This window comes from Vombatus ursinus, unplaced genomic scaffold (genome assembly GCF_900497805.2).
Source record: "Vombatus ursinus unplaced genomic scaffold, bare-nosed wombat genome assembly UNPS02001419.1, whole genome shotgun sequence".
NCBI lineage: Eukaryota > Metazoa > Chordata > Mammalia > Diprotodontia > Vombatidae > Vombatus > Vombatus ursinus.
Genome location: NW_020941197.1, coordinates 4286503 through 4303345, shown reverse-complemented (window position 1 = coordinate 4303345; position 16843 = coordinate 4286503). Strand labels below are relative to the sequence as shown.

General features: G+C 34.0%; 1 protein-coding gene across 1 annotated transcript in view; it reads right to left on the bottom strand.

Moving 5' to 3' along the window:
- Nucleotides 1-2341: 2341 nt before the first annotated feature.
- Nucleotides 2342-16843, bottom strand: part of EIF1AX (eukaryotic translation initiation factor 1A X-linked) — a 35668-nt gene continuing 21166 nt past the window's right edge. The window contains exons 2-7 of the mRNA XM_027867541.1: nucleotides 16391-16474; nucleotides 14098-14201; nucleotides 11021-11071; nucleotides 9634-9715; nucleotides 8864-8955; nucleotides 2342-5658 (exon numbers count right to left, since the gene is read on the bottom strand). Of these exons, the coding sequence (XP_027723342.1) occupies nucleotides 5653-5658; nucleotides 8864-8955; nucleotides 9634-9715; nucleotides 11021-11071; nucleotides 14098-14201; nucleotides 16391-16474 (419 nt within the window). The 3' untranslated portion in view covers nucleotides 2342-5652. The remainder of the gene's footprint in view (nucleotides 5659-8863; nucleotides 8956-9633; nucleotides 9716-11020; nucleotides 11072-14097; nucleotides 14202-16390; nucleotides 16475-16843) is intronic.

Sequence of the window (16843 nt, the reverse complement as noted above, 5' to 3'; positions counted from 1 at the left end):
TGATGAAGGGGATGGTTTCAAAGAAACCTGGGAAAACTCATATGAACTGAAGCAAAGTAAACAACCAGACACCAACTTTGAAAACACTGAGGAACTCTGAACAAGGCAATGACCAACCACAATACCAAAGGATTCATGATGAAACATGCTACCCACCTTCAGATAGAGGTGATGGACTCAAGAGTGCAGACTGAGGTGTATGCATGCACACATATATGTATTTTTACATGGGAAATGTTTTGCTTGACTATACACATGTGTAATATTGTTTTTCTTGCTTTCTCAATAAGGGGAGGGGGTGGTTGTGAGGGAAGGAATCTGGAGATGAAAACTGCATCAAAAAAACAAACAAAAACCTTGGTGTCAGTAGAGGACAACAAAGGTTATGGAAGACATAGTTAAGCGTTGAACATTGTAAAAACAGGTCAAGAACAGAGTGGTTGTTAGATTTAACAATGCAGTCATGTGATAGGGACAAAAACTAGGCTCCGGGGGATTAAAGATGAATGGCATGTGAAAATAAATATATGGAATACAGACTTTTAGCTTCACAGATACAGGATGATAGCTTGAAGGTATGGCAAGGTCAAAGGCTCTTCCACTTTTTTCTCTTAAAGGATAGGGGAGCCTTGACTGTGTTTGTAGGCATAGAGGAAAGTGTTAGTAAAGAGGGAGAGGTTGAAGACAAGTGGCAGTGTTTGAAGATAGACAGGAACAACTGATTCAATTTCCTCTAAGAGCCAGAAGGAAATGGGCTACATGGAGTGGTGAGTCTTGGTATATAAAGCTACATTTTCTAAGAATACAGAGAGAAGGATGAGTGATGAGTTTTTAAGTGAATGGTTAAGTGAATGGGAGAGATGGGAGAGCTCAGGCCTAAAAGTCTCAGTCACTGAAGCATTTTTAAAAATGCACAGAACACAAAGTTCAGAAGGAAATACAGACAAGCACAACAGGTTTGAAATTGACATACTGAATTAATATATACTTTAAAATATTTAATAGCTACAGCTTTACATATAATTTTTAAAGTTCTACTTGGTATGGGCAAATGTTCATTTTCGACAGTGTCAAGTTCAGAATAAAGAACCATTAAAAAAAACTAATAATGATCTCAATCTTCACAGTAAAGCAAGTCAAGATCATCTAGTGAGAAAAGGAAATAGAGGTAGTTACGGGAGTCAATCATAGAATAAAAGAAAAGATCTCTAAGCAATGGTGAAGGATCAACTGAACTTATACATAATGAAGAGAAAAAGGAAAACCAAAGACCTTTTATATGTCGAGAGGAGAGTTGAGGGAAGGCTTAATGGACCCATATGACCTTGGGCAAGTCACAAACTCCCTGAGCTTCAGTTCCCTAACTATAAAATGAAAGGGGAAGGGGTCTACTAAATGACTTCTACAAGTCCCTTCCAATTCTAAAATTGTATGAGGTAGTACATGAATTGGATCTTGGTTGAGTTAAATGCCATTAAAAACTTTCTATGTTCACACTTGACAAGTAATAATTAAAACAGCATGTTTAAAATAAACAAGTTAGATGACATAAGGGCAGCTCAGTGTGAAGTGCTTTGAATTGATTAGGAATTAGGAGACTCAATCTCTAACCTGTGTAACTCTGATTTTTCAATTACAAACTAGAAGCTGAACTAAATAATTTCTTCTGTGTTAATTTCTGACTTACTCTTGATATTCCACTTATTTCTTCAAGTAACTAAATTGAGTAAGATAAAATAGAGCTTGAGTACTTTAAGGTAATCTGTCAATTCAAAATTTAAAGTACTTCAAGTATAAATTAAATATTAACTTACCTTTACTAAATAGCTTAAAGATAAAACACTATTTTTAGCATAACTAAAATTTCTTTCAATCTCTACGGCAATCACATAAGTATAAAACTTTAATCTTCAATACAGTTTGCTCAATAATTAATATTGAAGGTTATAAACTACTATATGAATTTGATGGCTTCCCTTGTAATTAATATACCATAGTACTAATCAGGATGGCTCTCTTTAAAGCCTACATGATAAAACAACCCCTCTGAGTAGTTCATTTCACACAAAAGACAACCTTAAGTATTTCATTTTTCAAAATTAATTAGATGCTATTTAAAACTTCTCTACTATATGAAAAAAAAGAACTAATTAACTGCACATCATTTGTCTACTTTTAAAAAAATCTAGGTGTTTTATTCAAAGCTTGGAATTACCACTCTAATAGGGGTTGCTGTAAATCAGCACCTCCAGCTTATATTTATTGATGTTACTCAACATCATATAATGTAATATTTTTGTGCAATACAGTGATATTAAGTTAAACTACCAATCACAAATAATTATTTTAAAAGCAAGTATATTTATAGCCACAATGCCACAGATCTGGTGGTAGGTGAACCAAAGGCAATTCATTACTAAAGTACAAGTATTTCTAAACATGCAGTGTTTACAGGTTCCATAAATGAGTTGATCTCTTCAGAAAGTGTCAGTAAAATTTCATAGCATTTAACAGTCAAAGAATTAAATGTTGGCACAGTCTTTACATGTTAATTTTTCCAATTTGGCCATCCAGTCATTTTAGTGATATAGTGTATCTACACTCTTAACGGGAGGTGAGGGAGAAAGATCAATAGTGCAAAAAAAGTGCACTTAAAGATGCACTCCAACAAAAAAGCATTATCAATAACAGAGACAATTTTGACCATTTCTCAAATTCATCAGCACCACACATACTGCCAAAAATATTCTTAGATTTTAAAATTTTCTCTGTGCATACCATAATATCTATGTTGCAGGAATCAAAGAATGCAAGTGAATTCTTCTGAACACTCCCATTTCTTATAAAAAAGTTAATCAGAAAAAAACCCTTTATGAAAATCCCACAACCAATCCAAACAGTTTTCTAACATGAGTTGCTTATCAACCAAACCTTAAACCCAATCACTTCAATCCTAGATCAAAGAGATTCAGCCCTAGAACCAGGATATCTTACAGTGTACCAACAGCATTGTTACACATGGGTTAAGTAGCCACAGGAAAATTCATAAGTCAGAGTCTCATTAAAAGTCCATTAATCTTTTGTAGAATCTGTGCCTTCCTTATAGGAACTGGCAGAAAAATGCACTAATAAATGTGTGAAATGCAAAATGCAGAGAATTTTAAAATACCTGATGAAATTCATAGGCATTATGTCATTCACATAAAGGTGCTTTCTGGAAGTTCTAAGGTAAACAATGATTAAATTTGAACGCTAATGAACAAATCTGATATTTATACTTCCCTATCAAGAGGATATATCTGTCTATGTCTATGTAGATAGATATAATTTCAGCAAGGCATTAATGTTACACCTGACAGCAACTTATTTCGTGATTTAGATAAAATTCTCCATAGCAGTCTGTCTATCGTGGGAGAGTCCTATCACACAAGTTAAATGATCACCACAAAAAGAGCCTTTAGCACCATTTCCTACAAGAATTAGTAAGCAAACCAAAAATCCCTTCCCCATATGTCCAACCAATTACCCGTCTCAGGTTCACTCATCTATTAACTAGTGATACTTAGGTATATGCAATTAAAGGAAAAACTGAGTTGTGTCTATGCTCTAATCTCCTTTGCTTGATATAGAATAAAGAAAACTAGGTTTTACTGTTATACCTCTTTACCTCATAGATTTCTTATTACCAAGATATGATGTTTAACAAAGGAAATAAAAGTAAAGTTGTTGTGGAGTATTTAGGCTTGTTTAAAAAAAAAAAAGGATAAAGTTTTCCCTCCATTTCACTGTTACTTCTCCTCATTTATAATATCACAGAGGACCAAAATAGATGTAAGTTTCTCAAACAACACATTTGATTTTCTTCCTTAGAATTGCATAGGATAAGAATGTGGCTTATTGTATCCTTATATAGTCCAGCCCTTAACATGACTTCATGATTATTAGTTGAGAGGCAGCATGGTGTGGAAAGAACACTGGACATGGAGTAAAGAGACCTAAGTTCAAATCCTGACTCTAGCACTTAACTAGCTTTATGACCTTGGCAAAATCGAAAACTCTGAGTCTTATTTCCTTATCTACAAAGTGTGGATAATAGCTGCACTACCTAAACCTCACAGAATTGTAGTGAGGAAAGCACTTTGTAAACCTTAAAGTACTATATAAATATGACATCATCAACAATGATTTAAAAAAAAAGCATGTAGGGGAAATAAAGATCTATAAATTTTGAGCTTAGAGGCAGAGTGGTATACTATATAGAGTGCCAATCTTGACATTAGGAAGACTTGGGTTCAAACTCTGCCTCTAACATAGGTCAAATCATTTAACTTCTCAGTGTCCCAGACAACTCTCCAAGACTGTAAACTGTGTAACATCTGCCTATTTGCAATGGGAGAGGAAGTTTCATACACCAATTGAATCATAGGTGCAGACCAAAAAATAAAAATAAAATAAATTCCAGTAAGGTACAAAAATACGTATGCATAACAAAAAACACCCTAAAACACAAAGTAAGGCTAAAATATGTTAATCTCCACATAATGATTTAGTCTTTTATTAGACTTCTTAGGGGTGGCTCTTCCATTCAGAAACTGGAGACTGTCTTTCAATTGTTTTCTCCACCCCTTCAGGTTAATTTTGGACAAAAACTTAATTTTTAGAAGTTGACATCAAATTTTCATTTATACATCGTAATCTAAGTGTTACATAAACTATCCAAAATTTTATCTTGCAAGGTACATGACTTTTGAAGGTTAAGATAAAATGACATTTAAAACATAACCCTTTTGAACTGTAAAAATATTCTACATGTTTACCTTCAAAAGATAATTAATCATTTATTTTTTTGTTTGGGAAACTTTCTTGGCATGTTTAATTAAAAAAAAATCTGCAACTAATGTATGACTGTATCTGGGTAATTAGGTGCCACCCAGTGTTCATTTCTGCAACTACTAATCTTACAAATTCAAAACAGTTTTAACCACTGGCATTTCTGAAATGCTTGTTTTAGATTTAACTTCTTTATGGTGGCAACAGATGAGATTACTGAGAGATGTGTGTAATATCAAAATCAGTATAAAAATAGCCATAAGCTATTAAAACATGAAAAACAGACCCATGCATTATGACTTTAAATGCAGATTTCTGCCTCCCTTAAATTTTATCAAAAACTCAAGTGAGGTTATAGGCAACTGGAACATACAGAAAGACTCTGTACAGTGAAAAGACACAAATTCAAACTAGGGATTTAATTATAATCCATGATAATCATAGGGCAAACAATTTATTCAAAACATCAATTTACTGGAAGTGAGGTGGTCAAAATAGGAAAGGCATTAAAATGCATTTAAAAAAAAAAATCCGACCAAATAGATGTTACGTTTCTTTACCCAAACATTGAAGATCTAATTCACCAAAGAGACAAAATGGGCTTAACATTTCACTTAAGGTAATTCAGCATTATCAATTTTTAAAGAAATATAAATATTTTAAAACAAACATTGAAAATAAATCAGTCTGGTTTAACAAGCTGCACTCATGCTAATGAAGTTTCATTCTTCTTAACAGGATGGGACTTCGCCAAAAATCCAAATGAAAATATCAAAGTAGAACAATCCTCAGAAAAATCGGAATGTAAATGCTGAGTTCAATTTAGATCTGTAAATAAAAAGAGAATCAAAACAATAGGATTCCATTTTTAACAAAACCATGGTTATTATCTTATCTTCTAACAAAATATATTATTTGATGGTTAACAACCCACACTAATATTTATTTACACAACTAATTTTGTTGGAATGTAAAAGCATGTCTAACAAATACTTCCCTAAGTCCCTCATGTTTTAAAAGTAAACATTTCACTATAATATCTATGTAAAGATATTAGACCCAGACTTGAATATTTATTTACACAGTGTTTGAAATTGTTAATCAAATTTGGCATCTGCTATCTACAAAATTATATGATGGCAGAGAGAACTGGAATTATATAAACTTTTATCATTTGTTAGGATGTTTCTCTCAACTCTAGAATTCTCCCTCTCAGACCCAATTCTGAGGCCAATCAGCAACAAAGATGAGGTACAGACCTGCCAAACTTTGATTACAGACTTTAGAAGGCATGCAACAATTCAGATGACAAGAATTTCCATTTTTTATGTACCTCTATTGTTTTATAGCTACGCCTCTCCCTGCTAAATAATAAGTTTTATCTTTTATCATGCCCCAGGACCTGTCCTGCTACACACCTGGGATATTTAATAAAGCATTTATTGAATGAACTTACAAGATTATGAGGGTGTTAAAGGAAAGGGGGCAATGCATTTTCTCCAACACTCAAAATCCTTAATCATTTCTTCATCACTGTTTTTTCCCCCCTTACTATCTACCAGTAGGTAGTTTCTAGAACTGATGAAGTAAAATCTTTAAGTACCCTTGACCTATTTTGCAGACTTAGCTATTTAGGACTAAACTTAATAAATGTATGGTGACTAGTAGACATGAGAAGTCTTATTTATTAAAGGTTCTTTTCTAAGGGGCCAGACTTTGGTTAGAAAAGGGACTTGAGAAACAAGGTGTGGGTGTTGACGTCAAGGCAAAAAGGTACAGTTTCCTTTATTCCATCTACCAGTTGCAATAGAGCTGCTTCTGGCCAAAGAAGGGGTGAAAAACCTTCAGACTAAAGAGAAGTCCTTGGCTCTGTGTGGTTCCTTTCTCTATACTTTGTATCAGCAAAGTCATTCACTCTCAGTCATTACTATTTTAACAATTCACAAATGTTGGACCTGTTTCCTCTCTATGTGCACCTCAAATCCAATATAACCCAAATCATGCTTTCATCTTAACCCTGCAAATCAGTCCCTTCTCCTAATGCTCTTGTCTTGTTAAATGGCATTATAATTGTTCCAGGCTCAATTTGGGAATCATCTGTAACTCAATTTCCCTAAATAAAACTAATTACCAAGTCTTTTCCATTTTCTCTCTATATAATGTCTCTAATACCAATCTAGCTAAACTGAAAAAAACTCATCACTAGCTTAATGGCAGGGTACTTTTCAGCCACAGCCACTCTCAAGAGATCCCCTACTAAAATGTCTGCATGTTTGTGATCTATGATGGTATACGGGGAACCCTCACTGATGAACTCACAGATTACTCAGGTACTGAACATTTCCTGAAACCATATTTTCCTGTCCATTTCATTTGCTACTACCCTAATCCAGGCCAGGACTACTCCAATAGCTTACTATCTGGGCTTCTTGCCCATTAGCCTTTCTCAATTCACCCTAAAATTAATGCCACATTTAATTTTCCTAATAAACTGATCTGTACGCCACTTCCTGATCAACACCCTTTGATGACTTCCTGCTGTTCACAGTTAAAAGTCAAGCCTGACCTAAATGGCCACATGTGGCTTTGAGGTTGCAGGTTCCCCACCCCTGGACTATGACAATCAATCCTCTACTTAACCTGTCAAAACTGTCTGCTATTTATTATTCTCCAACACCAATCTTCCAACCTAGTCAAATCAGTCTTCCCCACTCAAACAAAACAAACACAGCAAGGTTATTCTTGCTTTCATATTTTGGCTCATGCTTGGAGTAAAAATATACTTTGTCCGTGTGTGGCAGTTGCTTCCCTAATTCTTTTTCAATCCAAAATTCTACTACTCCTTCAAGGTCAAGTTAACTACATCCTCCATAAAAGCTTTTCCCCAACACTCCAACCCTCTAGTTCACACAGTAAGCAAACACTTATCAGTTCCTCCCAAACACACAAAAAAGGAGGCCTTTTTAATGTCACCAAATTTACCTTTTTTGGGGGGGAGGGATAGGGGATGGACACCTAAATCTTATTAAAAAAATCTTAAGACTTCATTCAAACACAGCAACAGGAGAAAGGTAAAGAAGTATTTTTTTTCTCAGAAATTATGGCATTGGAATGAGAAAAACCATTCTCCTATACATCACAAACTACCAATCTATTAGTTTTGCAAATACAGTGTACATTTTTTAAACTTAAAAAGAAGACTTATTTGGTTTAGTAATTGTGGTAACATTCCTCCCTTTTAACAAGTTTTGTGTTCACTTTCATATATGAGATGACAAGGGAGAAGCCTGTTCAAAATAAAATCAACTAGCTATTAGCATCAAATATTAGCATGTTCTATGAAATAGAATATACAAACACATAATAGAATATTAGTGCTACATTTATGTGAAATATATTAATATTAAAATTATCTGGTAAATATATATTCAATATGTTTATGATTAAAAGGAAGTTCTCTGTTGAGATCACATTATACTTTACATAGATAGGAACTAATAAAAATTTAGTTAACTAGCTTTTTATACACTTTTATCTTGGATGAATATACTGATTGTATTAACAGATTATTACAAAAGACTTGTTAAAAAAGGAGTATAATGCAATAGTAAGAATAAGGGATTAGGAAACAAGGACTGTGGATTTGTCACTTACTAGGCATATAACCTTAGACAATCTAACTTCTCTGAGCTCCAGTTTCCTTATCTGGAAATGGCAATGACGATCTCTGACTGTCTCTTTCATGGTTCTTGTGAAAGTCAAAACAAACTAAAGGATTAGAGCATGGAATTGTTACTAAATTGTCCTGCACTTGATTTGTCAAAAAGAAAACTGACCTTTCCAAGGTTAAATGTTTGACAGACTTAAACAACAACAATCCACTGAAATTGTCCTTGAGTAAGTTGATGTTTGAATTCCTCTGCCAGTATTTTAAAGTAATATTATAGCTCTACTACTGTAAATCTTGGTACATATTTAGATGAAATGATATTAAGATCAAGAGTTTCTTTTTAGAGATCATTTGAACACATACATCATCAATGTCTTCATCATCATCCCCGATATCATCAAACTGGATTTCATCATCATCTCCAGGACCAAATGTGTCTGTTTCATTGATTTTGGCTACATAAAACAAACAAATACACATTACATATTATTAAAAATGAATTCTCATCAAAAGCAACATCTCTTATAAACCATTTAATAGAATAAATATCTAGTACAAGACAAATAATTCCAATTCAATCAAAACACAAACATCTCTAACCAGCTATATTTAACACTTCCATACAACAATAGCCATTCCCTTTGAAGTTTATGGCAATGGCATCCACATGTAATATAGCATTACAAGGAACATCAATTTTTCTTAGTTTGAAAAAAAAATTTGTATTAAAAAAACTAAAACAAAAATCCTACTGGATTTCACTATATTAGGATAACTCAAGGTCTAAAAACAGTAATTATCTTGCTTAGCTTAGATATGTACTAATTCTTTCTAGAAGAGAATTTGTTTAAATGTGTTACTCTGTCATTTCCCCAAATTAGTTACTTTTGGCAACACTGTCCTGAAGGCCAGAGATATCACATGGGAAGAGAAGTTCCACAAATAATTATTTCAAGTAGTATTCTAGGAATCATTACTTGTTTTGCAATACCTGTCAGTATGCAAAGTAAAGAGTTAAATTCCACAGGTAATTATAAATATGTAAAAGTGACAATTCTTTTGATTTATTTTTGACCTAAATGATAGCAAAAACAAGTAGCCAGAGGAAAGATTTATAGATATAATTTTCTTACCATGCTCTGGAAGTTCCCCATATGCCTTTAAACTTCTTGCTTCATCTGCATTGTATTTTAGTATAACATCGGCTTTGTTATCCTTTAAAATATACACAAAACACACTCAAAACTGGCTAAACCAAAATATCACTAATAGTTTTATAAATGGGTAACCCTGAAAGCATAAGACTAATGGTAAATTAATTTCCTTCATTCTGAAATGCCATTGTTCCCCTTTTAAAGCTTCCATCTTACCCCTTTCCCCCCTTTTTGGCCTCTTTCTACATATTTCTAAATGTGTTTATCAAGCAGCAGGAAGGTGTCTAATGTACACAGCTGAAAAATATTAGCACCCTAAAGAACAATCTTGATTCTAGGCCACACAAAAAATATTTCCTGCCTCTTAATAGAGAGGTAAGGGATTACGGCTACAGAATGTTCCACAGATAGTGACAAGTGAAATGGACTATACTGGAAATGACAGGTGCTTTTTTTTTTGTGTGTGAAGCAATTGGGGTTAAGTGACTTGCCCAGGGTCACACAGCTATCAAATGTCAAGGGAGGCCAGATTTGAACTCAGGTCCTTCTGACATGTACTTAAAAAAAAAAAGCTATCAAAAGAACTTGAAAAATACCAACTACATTAAAATGCGTTCAGAGTCTTTGTCAATAAAATATAATTGTGCATTAGATGTCTTGAAGTTATTGAGGATAGGAGTTTTTTGGTCTATCATTCCCGATTCCAATTCCTAGTGTCTTCCCATGTATTTAACTGTATTTATTTTCTTTATATGTATATTGCACAAATTTGTATATGCACTTATTTCCTTGTAAGAAGCTTACTGAGAATAGAGATTGTTTCATTCTTTGTATTTGAATCCTCAGGACTTAGCTGAATGAAACAGGAGGTACTTTAAATGCTTGTTGATAAATATACTACTACTTTCTAAAGAAAATTTTATTTTCACTTGAAAAAATAAAACTAGACCAATGAATAAATTTTTTACATTACTGTAGCCAACTATCTGTTTATAGAAAGCAACTAACCTACAGACTGATCAAAAGCAATGAAGTAAGTTCCATAAAGGTAGATAAAAAGGATGAAGATCCTTGAGACTGGAAAGAGAAAGGCTGAAGGGCAATATGACAAAATCATACCACAACAGCCATGTTCATGGCTAAGATGAACCTGTGTTTATTCATGCTGTTCTGAGACGTTGTAAGAGTGAATTAGAGGAGTTTTATGATAAGGAAATAAAAGCACTGCTTCAGAGTGTAGTCAACACACAAAGAAAAATGTATCACAAGGTCACTGTCAGAGAGAATTCAGGGCTTTCTAGAACACTCATCCGATCCTTGCTAACAAGGATGTTAGCAAACAAATGAAACAACAGTAAATATTCACCTGGTAGTCTCGGAGACCAACCAATATGATGTCCGATGTATTTATCCAAACCTATAAAAGGTAAAGAAAGAGTTTATTGTATTCATAAACTCTAAATTCAAGACAATTAAAGGACCAAAACCAAGTTTACACATGGAATGTTCCACTAAATCAAAAGTTGACACAGTTAAATACAAAGCTCTGAAAATAAACACATAAAAAAACCAAAGACATTATCTACTCAACCCAAATTTTCTTACTGTCCTGATAGAGATATAGGCTGGAGTAAAGCTACTACAACTTCTTAAGATAAAGATAATCAACTGTGCAAAGTACTTAAATACATGTGACGAAAACTAGAGAAATTTTTTTTTAAGGCAATTGCGGTTAAGTGACTTGCCCAGGGTCACACAGCTAGTAAGTGTCAATTGTTTGGTCTGAGGCTGGATTTGAAGTCAGGTCCTCCTGACTTCAGGGCCAGTGCTCTATCCACTGCACCACCTTGCTGTCCAAAAACTGGAGAAATTGATAAAAATTTTAAAATGATCATCACCTTTGTTTTTAAGGGTGACATACTGCTATTATATTGAGCTATGGCAAACTATAAGGTAATACTGCATTCCTCCTCCAATAGTGTAAAAACTGTGTTGTTTCCTAAAGCAAGAAAACTGGGATGAAGACTTCAGAATAAGGGAAAATATTCTTTGTACTCCTAAGCACAGACTATTTCCATGCATAGTAGAAATCTATCGTTTCTATGTAAGGAAAGGAGAAAAAAAAGTCAGAAATAAAAAACAAAGACTTTCTTCTGATACTGTATCTAATATTTACTGTACATCAAAGGTACTCAATTTTTTTGAAGCCATCATAGACAGGAAAGACACTAGAAAAGGCAAAGTCACTAGTTATCATTATTTAACAGAAGAGTTTTGAGAATAAAGGAACTTTGTAAATGAAGAAAACCAATGTTTGGTTAATATATTTTCCAGTAATATGAAAAAATCCAGTTACTTAAAAAAAGTGTTACAAAATTTTAAAATTTGTTTAAAAAAATAGTTCTAATGTGAATCTCAGCTAACATTGTCTTCTTTTCTGAGTTTCCATACTGACAAGTCTACTACCAACACTTGGTGGCAGCATACTCTAGTTTTACACTGAGTTCTTTTGAATGCTGTACTTCTTGATTTTAAACATACGAAATTATTACACACTATATATTCCTGTGTGTGTGTGTGTGTGTGTATACACATACACAACTTTGATTGTAGAGAATGATAGATGTGGGAGGGAAAATAGGGGGAAAAGGATGAGAACGGCAAAACTTCTACCTTAGAAACTGGTCTGCTTAGAATTTTAGAAATGCCCCCTTATACAGTATGATAATTCTATTTATGTACCTACCTATAAGTTAGTTGGGGGAAGTCTTTACTCAGAATTATAAAAAGAACTATAATTTAGAAAAAAGTAACAGATCCACAGTGCTTTTACATTTTCTGCAACACACAAACAACTTGTGTATTATGTTTTAAACATTTAAGGATTCCACAGAATTCATAGTAATGTTTGTAGAGTCATAACCTGCAACTAGATAAGACTTTAAGAGGTCACATCTCATTCACTCCTCATTTTACAAATGACTCCCAGACAGCACAATGATTTTCACAAGGTACCAGAGATGGTAAATTGGGAGAACTGAAAGTTTAATGTAGGTCCCTACTCCAAATCCAAAGCTTTTTTACAACTTGGCTGCCTCAAAGTTATCAGCTTTTTATCTTCTAAACACCCATAAGATATTTGTATGAATATTCAAATATCTAATATCCAACAAGAATTTTTAAAAAGCTGATTATTCCTACATTGATACCTTGGCCTGACATTTGCTTACTTGTTTACTGATACTCAGGGATAGAAAACATTAAAATTGTGCTTTCTGAGTTCAAGCAAAGTGGTTCATAATACTTGTATTCTTGTGTTCTCAAGACCACTTAAATAAAAACCCATTAAAATTGACTGTTTTATTTTTAAAAATATCAACATGTGAACCATGATGATTGCTAAATCTTATCCTAGTGCAGAGGGTTTTTTAACCTGGGGTCTGTGAATTTGATAACTGTATTTAAATATAGTTGGCTTCTTTTGTAAGACCTACAGATTTTATAACATTGAGAAAGGTTCTTCACCAGGCTGTTTGACCAAGTGACTTGCTAAAGATCATACTGGTCCAACTATTCTAGGCAATATGAATGGGCAACACTGTGCATGCCCTTTGACTGAGAAATACCACTACTAGGTCTGTATCCCAAAAAGATCTACGAAAAAGGAAAATAACCTATACGTACAAATATTTACTTACAGCAGCTCTTTTTCTGAAGGCAAAGAACTGAAAATTGAGGGGGATGCCTATCAATTGGGCAGTAGCTGAAAAAATTTGTTGCACATGATTGTGATGGAATATTATTGTGCTATAAGAAATAACTGGGGGGGGGAATTCAGAAAAAACTGAAAGACTTAAACAAATTGATGTGAATAGAACTAGGAGAACACTGCACATAGTAACAGCAATACTGTAATGATGATCAACTATGAAAGACTCAGCTGCTCTCATCAATACAAATGATCCACAACAATTCCAAAGGATCCATGATGTAAAATGTTCTCCATCTCCAGAGAGAGTGAACTGATGAACCCTCAACACAGATTGAAGCACATTTTTTCCTTATTTTTCTTACCTTACCCCCCACAATGTGGCTAATGTGGAAATGTTTCGCACGATTTCACACAAATGGCTATATTTCTTGCCTTCTCAATGGAGGGAGGGAGAGAATTTATTTGTAATGGAAAATAAAATTTAAAAAAAAAGGGGGGGGAGAAGATCATAGTGATAGTAAGTGGCCAGGATTTGAACTTAGGTTCTCTAATTCTCAATCCAGTTCTTATTCCACTCTACCATGCTTCAGGGTCTTAAGGAAATCTGGAAACTTTCAGCAATGAACATCCCTACAAGATCGCCAATGCAGAACTACTTTTCCCTGCAGGTAAATCTATAATTAGTTATATTATAAAACAAATACCCAGTGCATTCCTTTCCCCACATATACCTTTTTTCTTAATTTCCCTCTGATGTGACATAACCTCTTCACACCATCAAAACACATAGCTTCTAATCGTCCATTTCCCAACATTTTGATCACCTGGGCATATTCTGAAAACAAAAGTGGAAGAGAAAAAAACCATACCTTAAAAGAAAGCTCTCCAAAGATCTCTTACTAAAAGTACATTCCTGTTGCTAAGGTTTACCCTAAAAAGATTTCTGCTGCTGAATGCTAATATATTCCCACAATGCGGAAGATACTACTTGAATAGCAAGGAAGTACATTTGCTATTTTTCCCCCCAATTTATTTTTAGTTTTCAACATTCATTTCCACAAGATTCTGTGCTCCCAACTGTTCCCCCACCCCATGATGGCCTGTATTCTGATTTCCCCTTCACCCAATCTGTTCTCCCTTCTATTATCCCCCACTTCTCTTATCCCCTTTCCCTTCTGCTTTCCTGCAGGGTAAGATAGTCTATACCCCTTTGCCTAGGGTATCTTATTTCTCAGTTGCATGCAGAAACAATTTCTACCATTCGTTTCTAAAACTTTGAGTTCCAAATTCTCTCCCCTCCTCCCTCCCCACTCACCCTCATTGAGAAGGCAAGCAATTCGACATACGCTATACTTGGGCAGAAGGAAGTACATTTATAACATTTTACCCAGGACTTTAAAACTGCTACAAAGAATTAATCTGTTGGATCAAAGCTTCAATGCATACTACAATTTTCTCTCTCTCTCTTTCCAGATTTCCCTGTCTCACCTAGGCTGGAAGTACAGGAGCTACTCACAGGCCTGAGCCCACTACTGATCTATATCACTACATGGCTATAAGGCTATGTGACCTGCTGTTTCCAACCTGGGCTGGCTTGCCTGCTAAACAACCTGGTGGCTTGCCATACTGATGATGGGTTTAGTATGCATATTCAATTGACTCATGCCACTGTAGCTCATTTCTCTTGAGCTCCAGATATCTGCCAGCTTCAGCCTCTCTGCACAAAGATAGCCATGTGCCATTATTATTTTTACACATTCACATTATTTTTTAAATAACACAAACATTAAAAGTTTCTGTTTTGAAATTTTATATAAAAATGATATGGTAATTTTAAAATTCTTTTAGTTTATACATTAAATCATGTTCATAGAATAACTGTCTGAATATTTCTACATGTACATGAAAAGTACAAAACTGGGATCTTGTAAAAAATTCTTACAATTCAGGCTTTTCACTTAATAGGGTTTCTTTCCTAATTAGCCCAAATAGTAAGTTTTATGACATTTCATGTCATAACGGAGAATATCAAGTTACTTTTCAAATATATAATAACTATTAGTTCAATTTATTTATGTTGTTTTTCCTTTAATAAACAGTGACCCTTCTAACCACAGGAAACCATGAGAAATCTATGTATGTATGTATGTATGTATGTATGTATGTATGTATGTATGTATGTATGTGTTTATACATACACACATAAATTTTTTTTAAAAAGTGGAGGAAATTTTAGGAATTATGTGGCGTAGAGGTGTCAAAACATGGAGCCTGCAGACACTCAGCCAAAACCAAACTTAAATATAATTGGGAAATATTTAACAATACAACAAAAAATTAAACAAAACAATAAACCAATAAAAATGTTACTTTGTGGTTTTCTAAGTCAAAATGGGGCCCAGGAATCCTTACACATGTTTAGTGGTCCAATTTCTATTTGAGTCTGACACTGCTGATGGAGTCCACACCACTTATCTTAGAAGTGAGGAGAGTGAAACTCAAGGTTAAATGACTTGGCTGCCTAACGTGCCACAGACATACTCACTAATAAATATATTTTCTAATTTAGTAACTCACAATCAAAATTTCATTGAACTCTAACTCCCTGGCTATCTAATAATTCTTAGTTTTTACCGAGCCAGATATTTTAAACTGAAAATGTTTCTGTATTTCCCTACAAATTTCTACTTTTTTATTCTCTACTTTAATTCAGATTTCAGTGATCAACATTATGGCTTTTTGGGGGGTGTCATGACCAACTCGCTAAGGGAAGGGAAGGGAAGAAGTGAAAAATAAAGCCAGAAACAACATAACTGATTATACATGTAACTATCACTGAAAGAAATCATCTGACATTGAGTAATGATTACTATTAGTTAAAATTTTATTCCCTATAAGAAAAATCCAACAGAATTTTAACCATACATTTTCTACCTTCTAAGGCAAGGGAAATTGTAATTTAACAGGTTTCCTCTAACAACCCCTAAACACAGCCTACATGTCAGAATTTGGTAGCACACTTACCCTGTCCATCTTCCTTGAAGACCAATTCTCTTTTTTCAGATTCATTTTCATTCTTTCCTCTGCGCCTATTTTTACCTCCCTTACCTAAGGATTGAAAAGTAAGAAACTATAAAAACTTTTATATAATATAGAAAGCAATCATAGCTAAAACAAGCTTAATAAATTTTAAAACAAAACAAAAATGTTATTTCAGACACATTTTAAATTTTTTCATGTCCTAGAGAGATATGATGCTCCTAGAAACAGGTAATAGGACTTCTGGTTAATATGGAGGGGTAAAAAGTTGTAGAGCAATTCAGTACGCCAATATATACTTCAGTAAAAATGATAGCAAAGGAAGCCCATAGTCTTCAAATTGGGAAGCACAAGGGGAGAAGGAAGTCTGGTGTACTCCAAACTCATACAATCTACGGGGGGCTTAAAACCTGCCTGCCAGTCCTCTAAGTTTATACT